We start from the raw sequence: 19,698 nt of genomic DNA on the forward strand, positions 1-19,698 counted from the left end.
CGATAATTTTAATATTTTTAGTATTAGAAATATTAATGAGTTAATATTTAGCGTTTTGGGAATTTTCTGAGTAATTAAGTTTAGACCGGAAATATGAGACACTGAGTAATAAGTCGGTATATTAAAATAATCGAATTTTATTTTAATTGAGTTTTAGTGGAAGTATTATTTTTATATTAAGTGTGGAAATAATATTGGGCTTATTTAATGACATCTTTAGATATTAGGGGGGTATATTTTATTAGGCCCATTTGGGTATTAATAATTAATATAGTCTTTTTTTTTAAAAAAAATAGAAGTAGAAGAGAGGTAGAGAGAAGTAGTAGTTTTCAGTAAAAGAAAAAAAAAGAAAAAAAGAGAGAAACCGAGGAAAGAAGAGGAGAGAAAGAAAAGAGGGGTTAGGGTTTGAAGAGTAGACCCAAAGTGTTGCTCTAAAGTGCATTTTTTCTCCAATTTTCAATTGAATCTTCTTAGAGCTGCACTCAATCCAAGGTAAGGGGGGATTCTTACTACCTAAATGGGAATATGATGAATTTTATGTGGGTTTAGAGTATTAGTTTCACTACTGTGTTGTGTTGAAATTGGTTGGATTGTAGTTAAAATTGAATTTGTTGTTAGAATCTGTGAAGCATTGCTGTGGCATAACCGTGAATAGTATGTTAGGCAAAATAGAAAATTCATTGTATGAATATGCTATGTATCTCACTCTTAAATTAATATATACATATATATAACATATTTGTGTTTTCTTTTAATTACCTGGAAGTGAATTAAAGAAGTGAGATAGCTGAGGGAAGGGGTGCCGCACAACACCACCCTTGACCATGACTTTGCTTTATTTTGTTTCTATGTATATTAGATGGTTAAGTAGTAGGATAACTATTTGAAACAGTATAGATTTTGTATTAAGATAGATAGTTTCATCTTATAATATCTGTATCAACTCAAGTATTAAATAACTATTGGAGATTAATATTATTTTGGTACATCATGTTAACTGATAAACCAAAATAGCAGAACAAAATAGCAGAACAATGCAGATGCCTAGTAGTAATATTAGAATTGAATTAGAAACAGATCCAATTCTTGTACAGGAAATATTAATAGATGGTAAATTAATAGTTGTGATAAATTGTTAGTAGTAAGATGCTGAAAAAGTTAAAAACTGTCCCGTTTGGTCGAATTAGCCGAATTAAGCGGTATAATTAGTTGTCCGGAATTTGATGAAAATTTACGTGATAGCTAAGTTTAATTAGTAGGTTAATGTGGTGGTGATATTTTGTTGAAATTGTGCTATTTTACGAACCGACCAAAATTGTGTAGATTTGAATATCCTTTTTATTAAATGTTGGTTTTGAATTAGAAAATGAAATTGTAAATTGGAACTAATGTAGTGTAATTATTAATTGGTTGATTTAATTAAATAGTAGAATTAATTCAATAAGTCTATTTAATTGGAAAAATACTTAGACTTGGATAAATTATTCGGTCTATCGGTAAATTACGGGATCTTGAGAAATTGACCGTAATTGTGTTTTGGTTGAATATTTAGGTTGAGAATAATATATTGCTATGTCAATGATGTTGTTTTGATAATTAACGTTATCTCTAATTGAGTTAGATGTAAATTTGGAAGTTGTTTTGGCTTATTTGATATATTGGCATATTGCGATTATTTTGCGAATTGACCGCAATTTGTGATTTTGTTTTGGATGCTTTTGTTGCGATTAATGTTGTGATTGCCAATATGATTATTTCGTGCATTCTTATGTGAATAGTCTCATAGTGTGAATCATAGCAAATTTTGATATTCTACATATAACGCTATGAATTGATAAGTTGTGTTGTGAGCCTTTGGCTAAAATGGAACGGTGTGATGTTGATATGTGACCGTGGTTGTGTTGTTGATATGTCGTTGTTTCGTTGTCGAATTGTGGTCGTTGTATATTTCCGCATAGCATAGCATAACATAAAGTTGAACGGTGTGATGTTGATATGTGACCGTGTTGAAGGCTTTGCCTTATGCCTCGAAATTACTGGCAATGTTCTAAGTTGGGAGTTTTACTCCAATGGTACCACATGCATATGCATAGTTGAGTCGCATTCGAGTCATTATTAGTTGTTGTTGGTCGAATTTGTTGTCTATGCATTGTGATGCTTATGTGTTGAATTGTCGAAGATGTCGATGTCTTGATATCAAGACTGTTCTTTGATGATGTTCTTTGTGTTGTTTATGTTGATGTTGTGTGAAACGGTGATTCATTTATATTCCTTACCTAATATATGATTTATCATAATCCTATTTATATAGTTTGATATCTCACCCTTTCTGTTTGAATGTTGCCTCCACGTGGGTAACGTGCAGGTAATCCAGATGAGTAGCTGTTTCCGCTTATAGTCGAGTTTTGGGTGTCATTGCTCTGATATGTAGCACTTGGGGGGAAATGAACACTTGCTTGATGTTGTTATTTGTTTATTGAACCTTATGATGTATTTGAGGTGTTGTTTGTATTGTTGCTTTTTATGATTCAAAAGATGTTATGTCTTAATTGCTGAATCATTGTGAATCTGTTGCATGTTGAACCTAAGTTTGGATTATGCTATGAATACTATATTATTCATAAGTTGAGATATATGTTATGAGTTTTGTTCACTCCAATCCTGATAGTGTTATGTATTAGTTTGAAAAGCATGACAGATTTATGTTTATGTTGAATGTGTGACATCCTGATTCCGTTGAGAATTTTTATACTCTGATATTTTCCGCATAAATGCTTGGGGTAGATTTGGGGTGTTACATTAGTGGTATCAGAGCAGGTCGGTCTTGTCCGGCCAAGTGTCGAGTCGTAGTGTAGTCTAACAATCGTGTATTGTTGTTTGTGCTGAATTGTTTTTGTGTTGTAGTGACACTATGGCTGGGAGGAATGATGCTGCGATAGCTGCTGCTTTGGAAGCGATGGCTCAGGCTATGCAGAACCAACCGAATGTTGACGAGAATGCTGGATCTCGTAGTTTGGCGACTTTCCAAAGGGAGAATCCGCCGGTGTTCAAGGGTACGCATGACCCTGATGGTGCTCTTGATTGGTTGAAGGAGCTCGAGCGAATCTTCCGTGTTATGGATTGCACTCCTGCTCAGAAGGTCAGATATGGAACTCATATGCTGGCTAAGGAAGCTGATGATTGGTGGTTGGAGACACTTGCTAGGTTGGAGTTTTCAGGTGAGGAAGTCACTTGGAATGTGTTCCGTAGGGAATTTCTGAGGAAGTACTATCCTGAAGATGTTCGGGGTAAGAAAGAGATAGAATTCCTAGAGTTGACGCAAGGGAACAAGTTTGTGACCGAGTATGCTGCCAAGTTCACTGAGTTGATTAAGTTCTATCCTCACTTTGATGGCGAAGGTGCTGAATTTTCTAAGTGCATCAAGTTTCAGAATGGGTTACGCTCGGAGATCAAGAAGGCTGTTGGGTACCAAAAGATCCGTTTGTTTTCTGATTTGGTTGACAGTTGTAGGATCTTTGAGGAAGATAGTAATGCTCATCACAAGATGGTTAGTGATAGAAGGGGCAAGAATCAACAAAGCCGTGGGAAACCGTATGATGCTGGTAAAGGGAAACAAAGAGTTACTTATGGTCAGAGGTCTAGTGGGGGAGATGCTCCTGCTAGGATTGTATGTTTCAAGTGTGGTCAACCTGGTCATAAGAGCAATGCTTGTACTTCTGATGCGAGGAAGTGTTTCAGATGTGGTAAGATGGGACATACAATGTCTGATTGCAAGCATAAGGACATGGTATGTTTCACATGTGGCGAAGAGGGACACGTTGGTAGCCAGTGTCCAAAGAAGAAGGCACAATTTGGTGGAAAGGTGTTTGCTTTGGCTGGGACTCCTACAGCTAGTGGAGACCGACTCATCAGAGGTATATGTTTCATTAATAGTACTCCTTTAATCACTATTATTGATACTGGTGCTACTCATTGTTTTATTGCTTCTGATTGTGTTGAAAGATTGGGTCTTATGTTGTCTTCCATGAATGGGGAGATGGTTGTCGATCTTCCAGCTAAGGGATCGGTGACTACTTCTCTGATGTGTTCAAAGTGTCCTTTGTCGATCTTCGACAAAGACTTTGTTGTTGACTTGATTTGTTTGCCGTTGAGTGGATTAGATGTGATCTTGGGTATGAATTGGTTAGAGTATAACTATGTTCATATCAACTGTTTTAACAAGTCCTTGAGGTTTTCTTCTCCCGAGGAAGAAGGAGTTGGTTTGTTGACTGGTAAGCAGTTGAGGCAATTGATGCAAGACGAAGCACAAATGTTCTCGTTGATGGCGTCATTGTCTTTTGAGAATCAAGTTAGAATTGATGAGTTAAAGGTGGTGCGAGAATTTCCTGATGTGTTTCCTGATGAAATTCCTGATGTACCTCCAGAAAGAGAAGTTGAGTTTGCGATTGATCTTGTACCTGGTACCAGACCTGTTTCTATGGCACCGTACAGGATGTCTGCATCTGAGTTATCTGAACTGAAGAAGCAATTAGAAGATTTGCTTGAGAAAAAGTTTGTAAGACCAAGTGTATCGCCGTGGGGAGCGCCTGTGTTGTTAGTAAAGAAGAAAGATGGAAGTATGAGACTTTGTGTTGATTATCGGCAATTGAATAAAGTGACGATCAAGAACAAGTATCCGCTTCCAAGAATTGATGACTTGATGGATCAATTGGTGGGTGCTAGTGTGTTTTCTAAAATTGATTTGAGGTCCGGATATCACCAGATTAGAGTAAAAGAAGATGATATTCAGAAGACCGCGTTCAGGACTCGGTATGGACACTACGAGTATTCGGTGATGCCCTTCGGTGTTACTAATGCGCCGGGAGTATTCATGGAGTACATGAACCGTATTTTTCATACTTACTTGGATCGGTTTGTAGTGGTATTCATTGATGACATTCTAATTTACTCTAAATCTGAAGAAGAGCATGAAGAGCATCTGAGGATTGTGTTGCAAGTTCTGAAAGAGAAGCAGTTGTATGCCAAGTTGTCTAAGTGTGAATTCTGGTTGCATGAAGTTAGTTTTCTTGGTCATGTCATTTCTGGTCATGGCATTGCCGTGGATCCTTCTAAAGTTGATGCTGTGTTACAATGGGAAGCTCCGAAATCAGCTACTGAGATTAGAAGCTTCTTGGGTTTAGCCGGTTACTATAGACGGTTTATCGAGGGATTTTCTAAATTGGCACTTCCGTTGACAAGATTGACTTGCAAGGGAAAAGCTTTTGTGTGGGATATTCGATGCGAAGAAAGTTTCAATGAGTTGAAGAAGAGGTTGACGTCGGCTCCAGTTTTGACTTTGCCTAATCCGGGAGAGCCTTTCGTTGTGTACTGTGATGCTTGTCTGATGGGGTTAGGTGGTGTGCTTATGCAGAATGGTAAAGTGGTTGCTTATGCGTCTAGGCAGTTGAGAACTCATGAAAAGAATTATCCTACGCATGATCTAGAGTTGGCTGCAGTGGTCTTTGTGTTGAAAATTTGGAGGCATTATCTTTATGGTTCTAGATTTGAAGTGTTTAGTGACCATAAGAGTTTGAAGTACCTTTTTGATCAAAAAGAGTTGAATATGAGGCAGCGAAGGTGGTTAGAATTATTGAAGGATTATGATTTCGGTTTGAATTATCATCCCGGAAAAGCTAATGTTGTAGCCGATGCTTTAAGCCGAAAGACCTTGCATATGTCGGCTATGATGGCTAAGGAGTTGGAGTTGATTGAGCAGTTCCGAGATTTGAGCTTAGTTTGTGAAGTGACACCGCATAGTGTTATGTTGGGAATGTTAAAGATTAACAATGACTTTCTCGACAATATCAAAGAGGCTCAGAAGCTAGATGTGAAGTTGGTGGATTTGATGGTAGGAACCGATCGACTTGAGAAGGATGATTTCAAGTTAGATGTGCATGGTGTGTTGAGATTCCGAGATCGTATTTGTATTCCGGATGATGAAGAGATTAAGAAAGTGATTCTTGAAGAGAGTCATAGAAGCAGTTTGAGTATTCATCCAGGAGCTACAAAGATGTATCAAGATTTGAAGAGTTTGTTTTGGTGGCCTGGTATGAAACGTGATGTGGCACAGTTTGTGTATGCTTGTTTGACTTGCCAGAAGTCGAAGATCGAGCATCAGAAGCCTGCAGGGTTGATGCAACCGTTAGAAGTTCCAGAGTGGAAATGGGATAGCATTTCGATGGACTTTGTAACAGGATTACCTAATACCTTGAGAGGATTTGATTCGATTTGGGTGATTGTTGATAGGCTTACGAAGTCGGCACACTTTATACCTATTAACATCACATTCCCGATTGCAAAGTTAGCAGAGATATATGTCAAGGTGATTGTAAAGTTGCATGGTGTTCCTTTGTGTATTGTGTCGGATAGAGATCCGAGGTTTACTTCCGATTTCTGGAAGAGTTTGCAAGAGGCGTTGGGTTCTAAGTTGAGGTTGAGTACGGCGTATCATCCACAAACTGATGGTCAGACTGAGAGGACTATTCAGTCATTAGAGGATTTGTTGAGAGCGTGTGTTCTTGAACAAGGAGGTTCGTGGGATACGTATCTTTCGTTGATTGAGTTCACTTACAATAACAGTTACCATTCTAGTATTGGGATGGCACCTTTTGAGGCGTTGTATGGTCGGAGGTGTAGGACTCCGTTGTGTTGGCATGAATCGGGTGAGAGTGTGGTACTTGGACCCGAGATTGTTAGGGAGACTACTGAGAAAGTGAAGCTTATTCGAGATAAGATGAAAGCTTCTCAAAGTAGGCAGAAAAGTTACCATGACAAGAGGAGGAAAGATTTGGAATTCCAAGCTGGTGATCATGTATTTTTGAGAGTCACACCTGTGACTGGTGTTGGGCGAGCTCTTAAATCTAAAAAGCTCACTCCTCGTTTTATTGGTCCGTATCAGATATCGGATCGAGTTGGGAAAGTTGCTTACCGTGTGGCGTTACCGCCAAATCTTGCTAATTTGCACGATGTGTTTCATGTGTCACAACTCCGAAAGTATGTTTCCGATCCGTCTCATGTGATTCAGATGGACGATGTGCAAGTGCGTGATAATCTCACAGTGGAGACAATGCCTGTGCGAATTGTGGATCGTGAGATAAAGATTCTAAGAGGTAAAGAGATTACTTTGGTGAAAGTTGTCTGGTTAGGAGCTGCTGGTGAAAGCTTGACATGGGAATTAGAGAGCAAGATGCGAGATTCCTATCCCGAGTTATTTGAATCAGGTAAATTTCTATTTTCGAGGACGAAAATATTCTAGTGGGGGAGAGTTGTAACGCGCGGAAAAATAATTATTTGCTTAATTTAGATATTTGTGATGTTTTCTGAAATTTTTGCGTTTTGGGACGATTTAGTCGGTATTAGTTCGGGATAGCGGATCGACATTTAATCGATAATTTTAATATTTTTAGTATTAGAAATATTAATGAGTTAATATTTAGCGTTTTGGGAATTTTCTGAGTAATTAAGTTTAGACCGGAAATATGAGACACTGAGTAATAAGTCGGTATATTAAAATAATCGAATTTTATTTTAATTGAGTTTTAGTGGAAGTATTATTTTTATATTAAGTGTGGAAATAATATTGGGCTTATTTAATGACATCTTTAGATATTAGGGGGGTATATTTTATTAGGCCCATTTGGGTATTAATAATTAATATAGTCTTTTTTTTTTTAAAAAATAGAAGTAGAAGAGAGGTAGAGAGAAGTAGTAGTTTTCAGTAAAAGAAAAAAAAAGAAAAAAAGAGAGAAACCGAGGAAAGAAGAGGAGAGAAAGAAAAGAGGGGTTAGGGTTTGAAGAGGAGACCCAAAGTGTTGCTCTAAAGTGCATTTTTTCTCCAATTTTCAATTGAATCTTCTTAGAGCTGCACTCAATCCAAGGTAAGGGGGGATTCTTACTACCTAAATGGGAATATGATGAATTTTATGTGGGTTTAGAGTATTAGTTTCACTACTGTGTTGTGTTGAAATTGGTTGGATTGTAGTTAAAATTGAATTTGTTGTTAGAATCTGTGAAGCATTGTTGTGGCATAACCGTGAATAGTATGTTAGGCAAAATAGAAAATTCATTGTATGAATATGCTATGTATCTCACTCTTAAATTAATATATACATATATATAACATATTTGTGTTTTCTTTTAATTACCTGGAAGTGAATTAAAGAAGTGAGATAGATGAGGGAAGGGGTGCCGCACAACACCACCCTTGACCATGACTTTGCTTTATTTTGTTTCTATGTATATTAGATGGTTAAGTAGTAGGATAACTATTTGAAACAGTATAGATTTTGTATTAAGATAGATAGTTTCATCTTATAATATCTGTATCAACTCAAGTATTAAATAACTATTGGAGATTAATATTATTTTGGTACATCATGTTAACTGATAAACCAAAATAGCAGAACAAAATAGCAGAACAATGCAGATGCCTAGTAGTAATATTAGAATTGAATTAGAAACAGATCCAATTCTTGTACAGGAAATATTAATAGATGGTAAATTAATAGTTGTGATAAATTGTTAGTAGCAAGATGCTGAAAAAGTTAAAAACTGTCCCGTTTGGTCGAATTAGCCGAATTAAGCGGTATAATTAGTTGTCCGGAATTTGATGAAAATTTACGTGATAGCTAAGTTTAATTAGTAGGTTAATGTGGTGGTGATATTTTGTTGAAATTGTGCTATTTTACGAACCGACCAAAATTGTGTAGATTTGAATATCCTTTTTATTAAATGTTGGTTTTGAATTAGAAAATGAAATTGTAAATTGGAACTAATGTAGTGTAATTATTAATTGGTTGATTTAATTAAATAGTAGAATTAATTCAATAAGTCTATTTAATTGGAAAAATACTTAGACTTGGATAAATTATTCGGTCTATCGGTAAATTACGGGATCTTGAGAAATTGACCGTAATTGTGTTTTGGTTGAATATTTAGGTTGAGAATAATATATTGCTATGTCAATGATGTTGTTTTGATAATTAACGTTATCTCTAATTGAGTTAGATGTAAATTTGGAAGTTGTTTTGGCTTATTTGATATATTGGCATATTGCGATTATTTTGCGAATTGGCCGCAATTTGTGATTTTGTTTTGGATGCTTTTGTTGCGATTAATGTTGTGATTGCCAATATGATTATTTCGTGCATTCTTATGTGAATAGTCTCATAGTGTGAATCATAGCAAATTTTGATATTCTACATATAACGCTATGAATTGATAAGTTGTGTTGTGAGCCTTTGGCTAAAATGGAACGGTGTGATGTTGATATGTGACCGTGGTTGTGTTGTTGATATGTCGTTGTTTCGTTGTCGAATTGTGGTCGTTGTATATTTCCGCATAGCATAGCATAACATAAAGTTGAACGGTGTGATGTTGATATGTGACCGTGTTGAAGGCTTTGCCTTATGCCTCGAAATTACTGGCAATGTTCTAAGTTGGGAGTTTTACTCCAATGGTACCACATGCATATGCATATTTGAGTCGCATTCGAGTCATTATTAGTTGTTGTTGGTCGAATTTGTTGTCTATGCATTGTGATGCTTATGTGTTGATTTGTCGAAGATGTCGATGTCTTGATATCAAGACTGTTCTTTGATGATGTTCTTTGTGTTGTTTATGTTGATGTTGTGTGAAACGGTGATTCATTTATATTCCTTACCTAATATATGATTTATCATAATCCTATTTATATAGTTTGATATCTCACCCTTTCTGTTTGAATGTTGCCTCCACGTGGGTAACGTGCAGGTAATCCAGATGAGTAGCTGTTTCCGCTTATAGTCGAGTTTTGGGTGTCATTGCTCTGATATGTAGCACTTGGGGGGAAATGAACACTTGCTTGATGTTGTTATTTGTTTATTGAACCTTATGATGTATTTGAGGTGTTGTTTGTATTGTTGCTTTTTATGATTCAAAAGATGTTATGTCTTAATTGCTGAATCATTGTGAATCTGTTGCATGTTGAACCTAAGTTTGGATTATGCTATGAATACTATATTATTCATAAGTTGAGATATATGTTATGAGTTTTGTTCACTCCAATCCTGATAGTGTTATGTATTAGTTTGAAAAGCATGACAGGTTTATGTTTATGTTGAATGTGTGACATCCTGATTCCGTTGAGAATTTTTATACTCTGATATTTTCCGCATAAATGCTTGGGGTAGATTTGGGGTGTTACAGTCTTAGTCGGCGAGCTGCCCAAGCTAAGGCACAACAAGTTTTTTCGAGTAGTGAGTATCTTGTTTCACAATCGGCAAACTTTTTGCTAAGATAGTAGATTGCGTGCTCCTTTCGGCCGGATTCGTCATGTTGTCCTAGTACACACCCCATTGAGTCTTCTAACACAGTTAGGTACATTATCAGAGGTCTGCCTTCCACAGGTGGCAACAAGATTGGAGGTTTTTGGAGATATTCTTTGATTTTGTCAAAGGCTAACTGGCATTTGTCATTCCACCTTTCCACTTGATCTTTCTTCAACAGTTTGAAGATCGGCACACAAGTAGTAGTCATGTGGGCAATAAATCGGGCGATGTAATTTAGACGTCCCAAGAATCCTCTGACTTGTTTCTCGGTACGAGGTATAGGCATTTCTTGAATGGCTTTAACCTTGGCGGGATCAACCTCAATACCTTTGCTGCTGACGATGAAACCTAAGAGTTTGCCGGATCTTACTCCAAAGGTACACTTATTTGGGTTCAGTCGCAACTTGTATTTCTTGAGTCTGTCAAACAACTTGTGTAAATGACCCAGATGTTCTTCCTCGGTGTTGGATTTTGCAATCATGTCATCGACATACACCTCTATTTCTTGATGAATCATATCATGAAATAGCGCTACCATTGCACGTTGATAGGTTGCTCCTGCGTTTTTCAGACCAAAGGGCATTACTTTGTAACAAAAGGTTCCCCAGGGTGTTGTGAAGGTTGTTTTTTCCATGTCTTCGGGTGCCATCTTGATTTGATTGTACCCTGAGAATCCGTCCATAAAGGAGAATACCTTGCATTGTGCGGTATTGTCAACCAGTACATCGATGTGTGGTAAAGGGAAATCATCTTTGGGGCTTGCCCGGTTCAGATCTCTGTAGTCCACGCACATTCTGACTTTCCCGTCTTTTTTAGGTACAGGGACGATGTTAGCTATCCAAGGAGGATAACTTACAACTTTTAGGAATCCGGCATTGAACTGTTTTTCAACCTCGTCTTTGATCTTTTTTGACATATCAGGCCTACTCCTTCGTAGTTTCTGTTTGACTGGAATGCTACCTTCTTTGATTGGCAGGCGATGAACTACGATGTCCGTGTCAAGGCCTGGCATATCCTCATAGGACCAGGCGAATATCTCGACGTAGTCTCGCAACATTTGAATCAGTCTTTGCTTGACGCTGTGTTCTAAATCAGCCCCTATTTTGACTTCTTTCATTTCTTCGTTGCTGCCCAAGTTGATGACCTCAATTGGCTCCCCATGAGGCTGTATGGCCTTGTTTTCTTGTTCTAGCAGCCTTGCAAGTTCTCTTGGCACTTCACAATCTTCCTCACTTTCGTCCTCAGTTTGGTAGATCGGATTTTCAAAGTCATGACGGGCAATAGCAGAATCGTTGTTGACTGGATCCAAAGTGTATGTGAATCTGCAAGTTAATTATGTGAGTATGTGTGAAAAAAAAACATAGCTATTAGAAAGCGAAGAAAGAAGGAAAAAGGATCACAAAATTTAAATATGCAAGCGTCCCATGATTTTATTGAATGCACATGATCATGATATGATAAGCCCTTATAGAAGGACCAGTGTGCTAAGGCACACGGCTTTCAAGCTCATGGTTCGATTGTTCAGGAACCACTTTTATCTTTGCACATTATACACAAAGAAAACAGGAAATGGAATTTACTCCTGGTCAAAGGAGATCACATCCTCAGCTTTCCAATTGTTCAATCCACTATTGTGAGCAGGGGGTACCCAGCTGTTCCAATTGCAGTTGTCTTTTTCATCTTCCACAGCATTGATTTCATTAGTGGGAAAATGAGCCGGTGTTCCTTCGGGATAAGTGATATACTCTGCTGGATACGAGAGCCCAGGCTGAGATATCTCTGTTGGCTGAGCGAGATGCTCGATAAGGCCGTCCCATGCAGTCGGGATGATGTTTTGAATAGAGACTTGTGCATCTTGATGAGGAGTGTATGCTGACAGAAAGCAACCCTCGTTATTTGATATTTCCCTGGCTTCTTCGAAAGCGAAGTTGTCATCGTAATGTTCATCCCATCCAGTTGGGACAATGTCCTTCATAGCAATTTGTGAGCTTGGAGGAGCGGAATATTTCACCATATAGTCATATTTGCCGCTGGGTTCTCCTAGCGTGTCCCATACTTCTTTGGGTGGATTTTGATATTGCTCATTGACGGGACTTGTGAAACTTTCGTCATTTCCAATTTGATCACCCCATCCAGTCGGGGTAAGGTCCTCCATAGCAATATAAGAATTCTGAGGTGTGGCATACTGATAATTATACCCGCCGTTTGGTTCTTGAACAACATCCCACATTCCCATGGAAATAGGTGGAATTTCATCTGGATATGGCTGAATGATATGGTTCATGAACACTCCTTCATCTTCAATAGCATTTACTTCTTGGCTGACGAAGTGTGACATCAATCCTTCAGAACGAGGACTTTGATCATTCTTTTGATTTTTGCTATCATAGCCCAGGCCTAGATTGTCAGATTTGTAGGGTATATCGGGAAGCTGTCCCCATACTGTGCAATCACCCTGTTCAATCATGGCTTTGGCATCTTTGAGAGAAGCCATAGTTGTAGTTGGAGTAGCAGGAATATGCTTGGTGGTAGAGACATCTGGGGAGACCACCTCAAATGATTGGCATGGAGTTTCGATGAATTCGTCCTCCAACTCAACATATTTGGAATTGCTTAGGTGACTAACCACATATTCCTCTTCGCCATAGACTGTGACAATCTTTCCTTTTACTGGATATTTTAACTTCTGATGCAGGGTAGAAGTTACAGCGTTTGCCCCATGTATCCAAGGGCGTCCAAGTAAACAGGAGTAGGCTGGGTGAATTTCCATTACGTAAAAGATAGAATCAAAGATTTGAGAACCCACTCTGATCGGGAGATTCACTTTTCCGTATACCGTTCTGGTTGACCCGTCAAAGGCTCTTACCACAACATCACTTGGCTGTAACACAATTCCTTCGAAGTCAAGCTTTTCTAGTACTGTTTTTGGTAACACGTTCAGAGAAGAACCGTTATCTACTAGCACATGAGATAGAGTGGTGCCATTACATTCAATGGAGATATGTAAGGCTTTGTTGTGATTTTTTCCAGCAGGGGTTAGATCCACATCGGAGAAACCGAGACCATTGCTCACGGTTAGATTGGCAACACAATTCTCAAATTGGTCGACTGAGATCTCTTGAGGCACATGCGCAGCTTTCAGGAACTTCATCAGAGCTTTGGCATGAGCTTCTGAATATTTTAGCAGAGATAGCATTGAGATTTTTGAAGCGGTGTGCCCCAGTTGCTCAACAATATTGTAATCACTCTTGCAGATGATTTTCAATATTTCCTCCATTTCTTGCTTTGATGGATCCTCAGCAGTGATCTCCACCATGGTTTGAACTTGTTCAGCTTGTAGCTCTTTGCCTCGAGCGTTGATATTTTGATTAGGAACTGGGACTCGGACTGGACCAGCAGCAACATTTGGAGAAATTTCTGGTGAAAAGATTCTTCCACTTCTCGTGATCTTGCTGGTACCCACAATATTACCCACAGTTGGAGTAGTTAACTTTGCGGTCTCTTCAGTCGAGGTACTCTGCTTAACTCCATGAACGTAAACATTAGCGTCGTATCCCCATGGGACAGCTTTGTTTGAGGAGTATGGAAATGGAGTTGGACTAGCAATGACTACTGATGCCACTTTGAGTGTAGCAGAAATTTTGAATGGAGCCTTAGCAGAGATTTTGAATGGTAAGCTGGAGATCACTGAGGCATCTTCTATTTTTATCCCGTTTGCAAAGACTTCGCACAGCACGTCCATAGAAGGGAGCCTCTCAAACATAATGATACGGCGATCCATCCATTTTTGAATTCCCATCCTCAGATTTTCACAACCATTGGGCAGGCATGAGCAATAAAAGCAGTCGGGGTCACATCCTGGGAAGTAACCAGCTCAGATTAGCTTTCCTTTGACTTCGCAGAGTGGAGTTGATAACTCGTTCACATTATAGATGTAAATAGTGTCCAGGATAGCGTTAACAGTTTTGTCATGCTTTGGCATAGGTGCAGTGATGACATTTGGAGTTTCTGGAGGATCGAACTCAATTTCACCAGCATCTATCATATCTTGTATTTTATTTTTCAGGTCCCAGCAGTGATCTGCGTCATGTCCTGGACAGTTTGAGTGATATGCACATGTCGCATCAGGGCGATAATTCGGAGAGGAAGTGTTGACATTCTTTGGAGGACCTCTTAAGGTGATCAGATCTGCTTTTAGCAAGTGCTGCAATGCCTGAGAGATTGGCATGTTGATTTTGGTGAAATTTCTTCTTGGTGCATCTGGTCGATGCGTATATTTTGGCTGTTGATCTTTTTGAGGTGCAGATGCGGAGATCAGAACTGCCCCTACAGATTGATGCTGCTCATTTTTGTGACTTTTTTGAATTTGTGTTGCATTGACCTCATTTCTCCCGCTGATGGGCCTTTTTGTAGTACCAGAGAAGGAACCTATTTGAATTTTTCCATTTTGAATGCCACTTTCGACACGTTCTCCGGTCAGTATCAGGTCAGTGAAACCTGATGATGAACTTCCCAGCAAATGGCTATAGAAAGGGCCAGTTAAAGTGCCCATGAACATGTCAACTAGTTCGCGATCAGATAAGGGTGGTTGAACCCTTCCAGCCATATCTCTCCATTTTTGTGCATATCCTTTGAAACTTTCTTTTGGTCCCATAGACATGCCCCTTAGTTGAGTACGGGTTGGTGCAAGATCAGCATTGTATTGGTACTGTTTGTAAAAAGCAGCAGCTAATTCTTCCCAAGTATGAACCTTGGTATTTTCCAGCTGGTAATACCATTCAAGTTGTGTACCCGACAGACTTTCTTGGAAGAAGTGAATCCACAATTTGTTATCTGTTGTATGAGGTTGTATCTTCCTCACATAGGATCTCAGATGTAGTTTCGGGCAGGAAACTCCATCATATTTTGCGAAGACAGGAACTTTGAATTTTGGAGGGATAACAACATCCGAGATGAGCCCCAGATCATTGAAATCTAAGCCAGGTATTTTTTGTATCTCCATAGCTTTCATACGGTCTTCCAGCTGTTGGTATTTTTCATCATCCGGTTCGTCCCCAGAATGATCATTTTCTTCATTTGAAGAGAGAGAGGGTTTAGCAGAACCCTGGTTGCTTTGATTGTCTTCTTGTTCATCATCACCAACTGTTTCAGGGATCAGTGGCTTTGTGAACTTTTTGACTGGGATTTTGATCTTTCTTCTCAGGTGACTCACACCTACAGATCCTTTGGGCTTCTTTTTCTTCTTGATTATCAGGGCTTTCAGTTCTTGCTGCCCCTTTGCCAGTTCCAGAATTGCCACTTGAACTTGGGCATTCTGTGCTTCGAGATTCTTGATGCTTGCCTCGGATTCCATCTCTTCTGACTGAAATAAACAGCGAGGAGATGAGAAATCCGTCATGTGAACCTGTTATGAAATGTGTATGACTGGATGCCATGTGTATGCAATGTATGAAATGTATGTGCAATGTATATGAATGCAATGTATGAAATGTATATGCAATGCATGAAATGAAATGTGTGTGCAATGTTTCAAGGATCTTAGAGTTTAGATTTGTTAAAGAAGAAACAAACGTTAGTTAATCAATTTATTTCTCTTTTTTTTTTTTTTGCTTCTTTTTTCTTTGCCTCATTTGGGCTTACAAGACAGAAATAAAATAAATGATCCTTCAGGTCTCCCGTGGACGCTTTCTCTTTGCCCCCAGGAATGTGTTGATCTGCCGTTCTTCTTGAAGCTGTCCGGTGAGCTCCAATATCCTTCTCTCATAGTCTTGACAGTATGATTTGAAGGTGTCTCTTTCCTCTTTGAGTTGAACCCAAGATTTTTGCAACTCTTCTAGGTCAGTTGGCATGTCCGGGTGTAGAATAACTTGAGGTTCATATCCTTCGACCTTTGGTTCAATAGTCACAGGTAGAAAAGCAGGATATGGTATAAGGAGTTTCTGAGCATGAGTGCGGACCCATCTGAGGTAAGGTTCCATAGGAATAGAATTCCATTGCCCCAGAGTTTTGCTTTCTATTCTATAGACACTGCCCCATGCATGTATGAACCTTCGTCGGTGTCTATGAGAATCATTCTCGTAATCAAACACAATGCCATGGATAATCATGTCATGAGGACCGTTGCTCCTTGCATATCCGAATTGGCGTAGAGCTAAAGAGGGATTGTAAGTGATACCTCCTTTGATGCCAAGGAGTGGCACATTAGGGTACTCTCCACAATGATCAATGATAGTAATGTCTCTTTGAAAGAAGTTGTTCCACCGGATATCTGAATGAGACAAAGACATAATCCTGTGAGACCAATGCATTCTTTGTTCATTTCTCAACACTGATCGGGGAAGATGAAATGTAAACCACCTAGCCAGTAGTGGTATACAGCACATGAGAGTTCCTCGTTTCTTCATGGTACGAGTGTGTAGAGAATGTAGAATGTCTCCCAGCAAGGTTGGTACCGGGTTACGGATTAGGAAAAGGTTGATGATGTGTACACTTATGAACTGGTCGGGATTAGGGAATAAAACCAACCCATAGATCAAAAGTGCCATAACTTCCTCAAAAGCTGGATAACTTTTGTTTTCTAGCAGTAGTCGAGCCTTTTCCAACAAGAACTTGGCAAGCAAACCCTTAACTCCACTCTTTGTTTCCCAATTGGACTCGATTTCTGATTTCCGCAGATGTAAAGCAGCAGCAATGACTTCAGGTTTTGGAATCCTTTCTAAACCAGTGAAAGGTAATTGATTTCGAACAGGCAATCCCATTAGTTCAGAGAATTCTTCCAAAGTGGGTACCAACTGGTAATCAGGAAAGGTAAAGCAATGATGTTCAGGGTCAAAGAACTGGAACAGGACCCGTATCATGTCTTCTTCAAATTTTGAGGTAACCAAATGGAGTAGGTGACCATGCTTTTCAGTGAATTGAACATTCCTGGGGAATTCTGACACCAAGTCTTTTAGCTCAGATGGTACCGTTGAGATGTTGATTCGGATGTAATCTTTGGTGGCGGGAGCCATTACCTGCAAAAACAAAGGTAAACTCTTTGATCCTTGAAGTGTTTGGTGCAAAAATGATATGCTTATGATGCAAACATGTGGCACACAAAAACAAATCAAACAATAGCCTTAGGTTTAAAGGCTTGCATGGAGCTGATAGGTGATACCCTCCCCACTGAAGTTGAGTTGGTTAAAACCTGTCCTAGAATAGTATTCGGGTTCTATGATCCTTGGAAGTAACATCTCAATACGGCGCTCGAGTGGCCGATCAAAATATTCCTCGAGGATAACTAACTTCGATCAATTTCAAAGCTAGCCACTTAATAGGCCACAAGTCAAGTTCAACTAAAAAGGTTCTAAGACAAATTAGTGTTTAATGACATTTCGGAAGCCTAATATACTCCTTGATCGTTTTCAAGGGACATCAGTATAAACCAAAGTATCACACTAACGATGACTACCCGATCAACCGTATCGGTACATGCCGTACAGTTTCCTTGGTCTATTGTCATATACTTAAGGTATCTCGAGATTCGGGTTAGAATCTTTCACACAAGCAAAATACCCAAGCAAACCTTTGAAAAATAGAGCAATCAAGTCAAACAATTGAAAACATCGAAGTGATCTATTCTCTTAAGGTAACCCCTTTTGAAAACATTTTGTTTTTGAAAGTAAATCCCCATCAGAGTCGCCAGTTCTGTGGACCTCCGATTTTTTAATCCCGGGCCATACCTCTGATCTGTAGAGATACGTGAACTGAGTCTTTTTTATTGCTTAATGCTTTCGCATTTCTGAAAATATCACAGAGTCGCCACCGACCTTTTATTTTATCCAATTAAGGAAAGGTTTATAAAAGACACAGAAAAAAGACCTTTAAGAAATTATGGGTAAGGGGGTAGGTTATACAAAGGGAAGGTATTAGCACCCTTTGTATCCATGGTTATCCATGGGCTCTTAAGTTTGCTTAGCTCACTTGTTTTTCGATCACTTTTCAATTGCTCTGAAATTGCTCATATGTGTTTCCAAATACTTTTGTAAATTGAATTTTGTAATGATCCGTGTGTGGATGTATACAAAATGCTTGTTTATCTTTCGAAAGATGTTTTTTTTTGAAAAGAACTTTAACTTTGTAATAATCCGTGTTTGGATATATACAAAGTATTGCCTTTTTTGAAAGTTTTGAAAAATCAACAATGTATGAGAATTTTGTTTGTTTTGATTTGAGCAAGCAAACTAGGAGGTCTACCCTGAGTTGTAAGGTCTTTATCCTATTTCCTTTAAAAATCTATCCTTTCACCGGATATAAACGCAAGGTTCGATTTTGTACTCAAAACAGTAGAATTTGACTTTGATTTTGAAAGAATGAGAAGGGTATTACCTGAAGAGGTGCAAGTGTGATTGTGATTGGATTCAGATATTTATCTTTGAAGTTAGTGATCTAACGGTTCAATTTTATCTTTGACATACACGCAGTTTATATATATGCGGGAAATTAAAATGCGGAAATGTAAAGTGCGGAAAGTAAATCTACGCTATTACATCGATTGTGCAGGAAATGTAAACTAAACCTATTTACATGAATTTGACATCCTATACATTTATCTAGGAATTTAAATTGCAAAAAAATAAAAGGCATGTTTTTGGATTTTTTATGATTGATTTTAATTATAATTAATGCATGATTAATTAAATTAAAATGAAGAAAAAAGATGAAAATAGATTTAAACCTAGAAATAAGTTCAAAAATATGTACAAAATATTTGTCAATTAATTTTAAAACAAAACTAATTTTTTTGGAATTTTTGGAATTGATTTGAAATTGATTTAAGTTAATTAAAACATAATTATGCAAATAATTATACAAATAATTAAAACTTAAAAAGAAAATTATTCAAAATATGTACAAAATTATTTTATAATATATAAACAATATTTAATATAAAGAACAATTTTTTTTATGATTTTTTGATTGGTTAGAATAATTAAAAAGCAAATATATAAATATATACTAATTAATTATGCAAAATATTGAAATTTTGAAGAAAAATAAAATATTTTTATTTCAGAAAATAATATATTATTTTAGAAGTCTAAAAATATTTTTTGTGTATTTTTTGGATTTTTAAAACTATTTTTACTTAATTTATCAAAGAAATTAAAATAAAATAGAAAATAAAATAGAAAATAAAAGGATACTGATCCTGTGTGGTTTGATTGAGGGAGTATGATGTGCACACGTGATCTGGAGCGTTGGATGACTCATTAAATGAAATCAGGTGGTCCAGAAATTGAGGCACATGGCACACGTTATACCTGCAAGGCACAGAATTAGAGAAAATTTAAAACCTGCGCGCGCGTGCCAT

The 19,698-nt window shown here is 37.9% G+C and overlaps 1 protein-coding gene across 1 annotated transcript; it reads left to right on the top strand.

The window, feature by feature from the left end:
• Positions 1-356: 356 nt before the first annotated feature.
• LOC131594773 (uncharacterized) lies at positions 357-10,209 on the top strand. The gene is made up of 3 exons (XM_058866978.1): positions 357-492; positions 2,905-3,914; positions 9,790-10,209. Exons 2-3 carry the CDS (start codon positions 2,912-2,914, stop codon positions 9,804-9,806), a joined length of 1,020 nt encoding a protein of 339 aa, XP_058722961.1. The 5' UTR covers positions 357-492; positions 2,905-2,911; the 3' UTR covers positions 9,807-10,209.
• Positions 10,210-19,698: the final 9,489 nt, after the last annotated feature.

Source organism: Vicia villosa, linkage group LG4, assembly GCF_029867415.1.
Source record: "Vicia villosa cultivar HV-30 ecotype Madison, WI linkage group LG4, Vvil1.0, whole genome shotgun sequence".
Classification (NCBI taxonomy): domain Eukaryota; kingdom Viridiplantae; phylum Streptophyta; class Magnoliopsida; order Fabales; family Fabaceae; genus Vicia; species Vicia villosa.

Bases quoted from the DNA above. Each gene is read 5' to 3' on its own strand.
- LOC131594773 (XM_058866978.1), top strand. From the start codon at position 2,912: ATGGCTGGGAGGAATGATGCTGCGATAGCTGCTGCTTTGGAAGCGATG.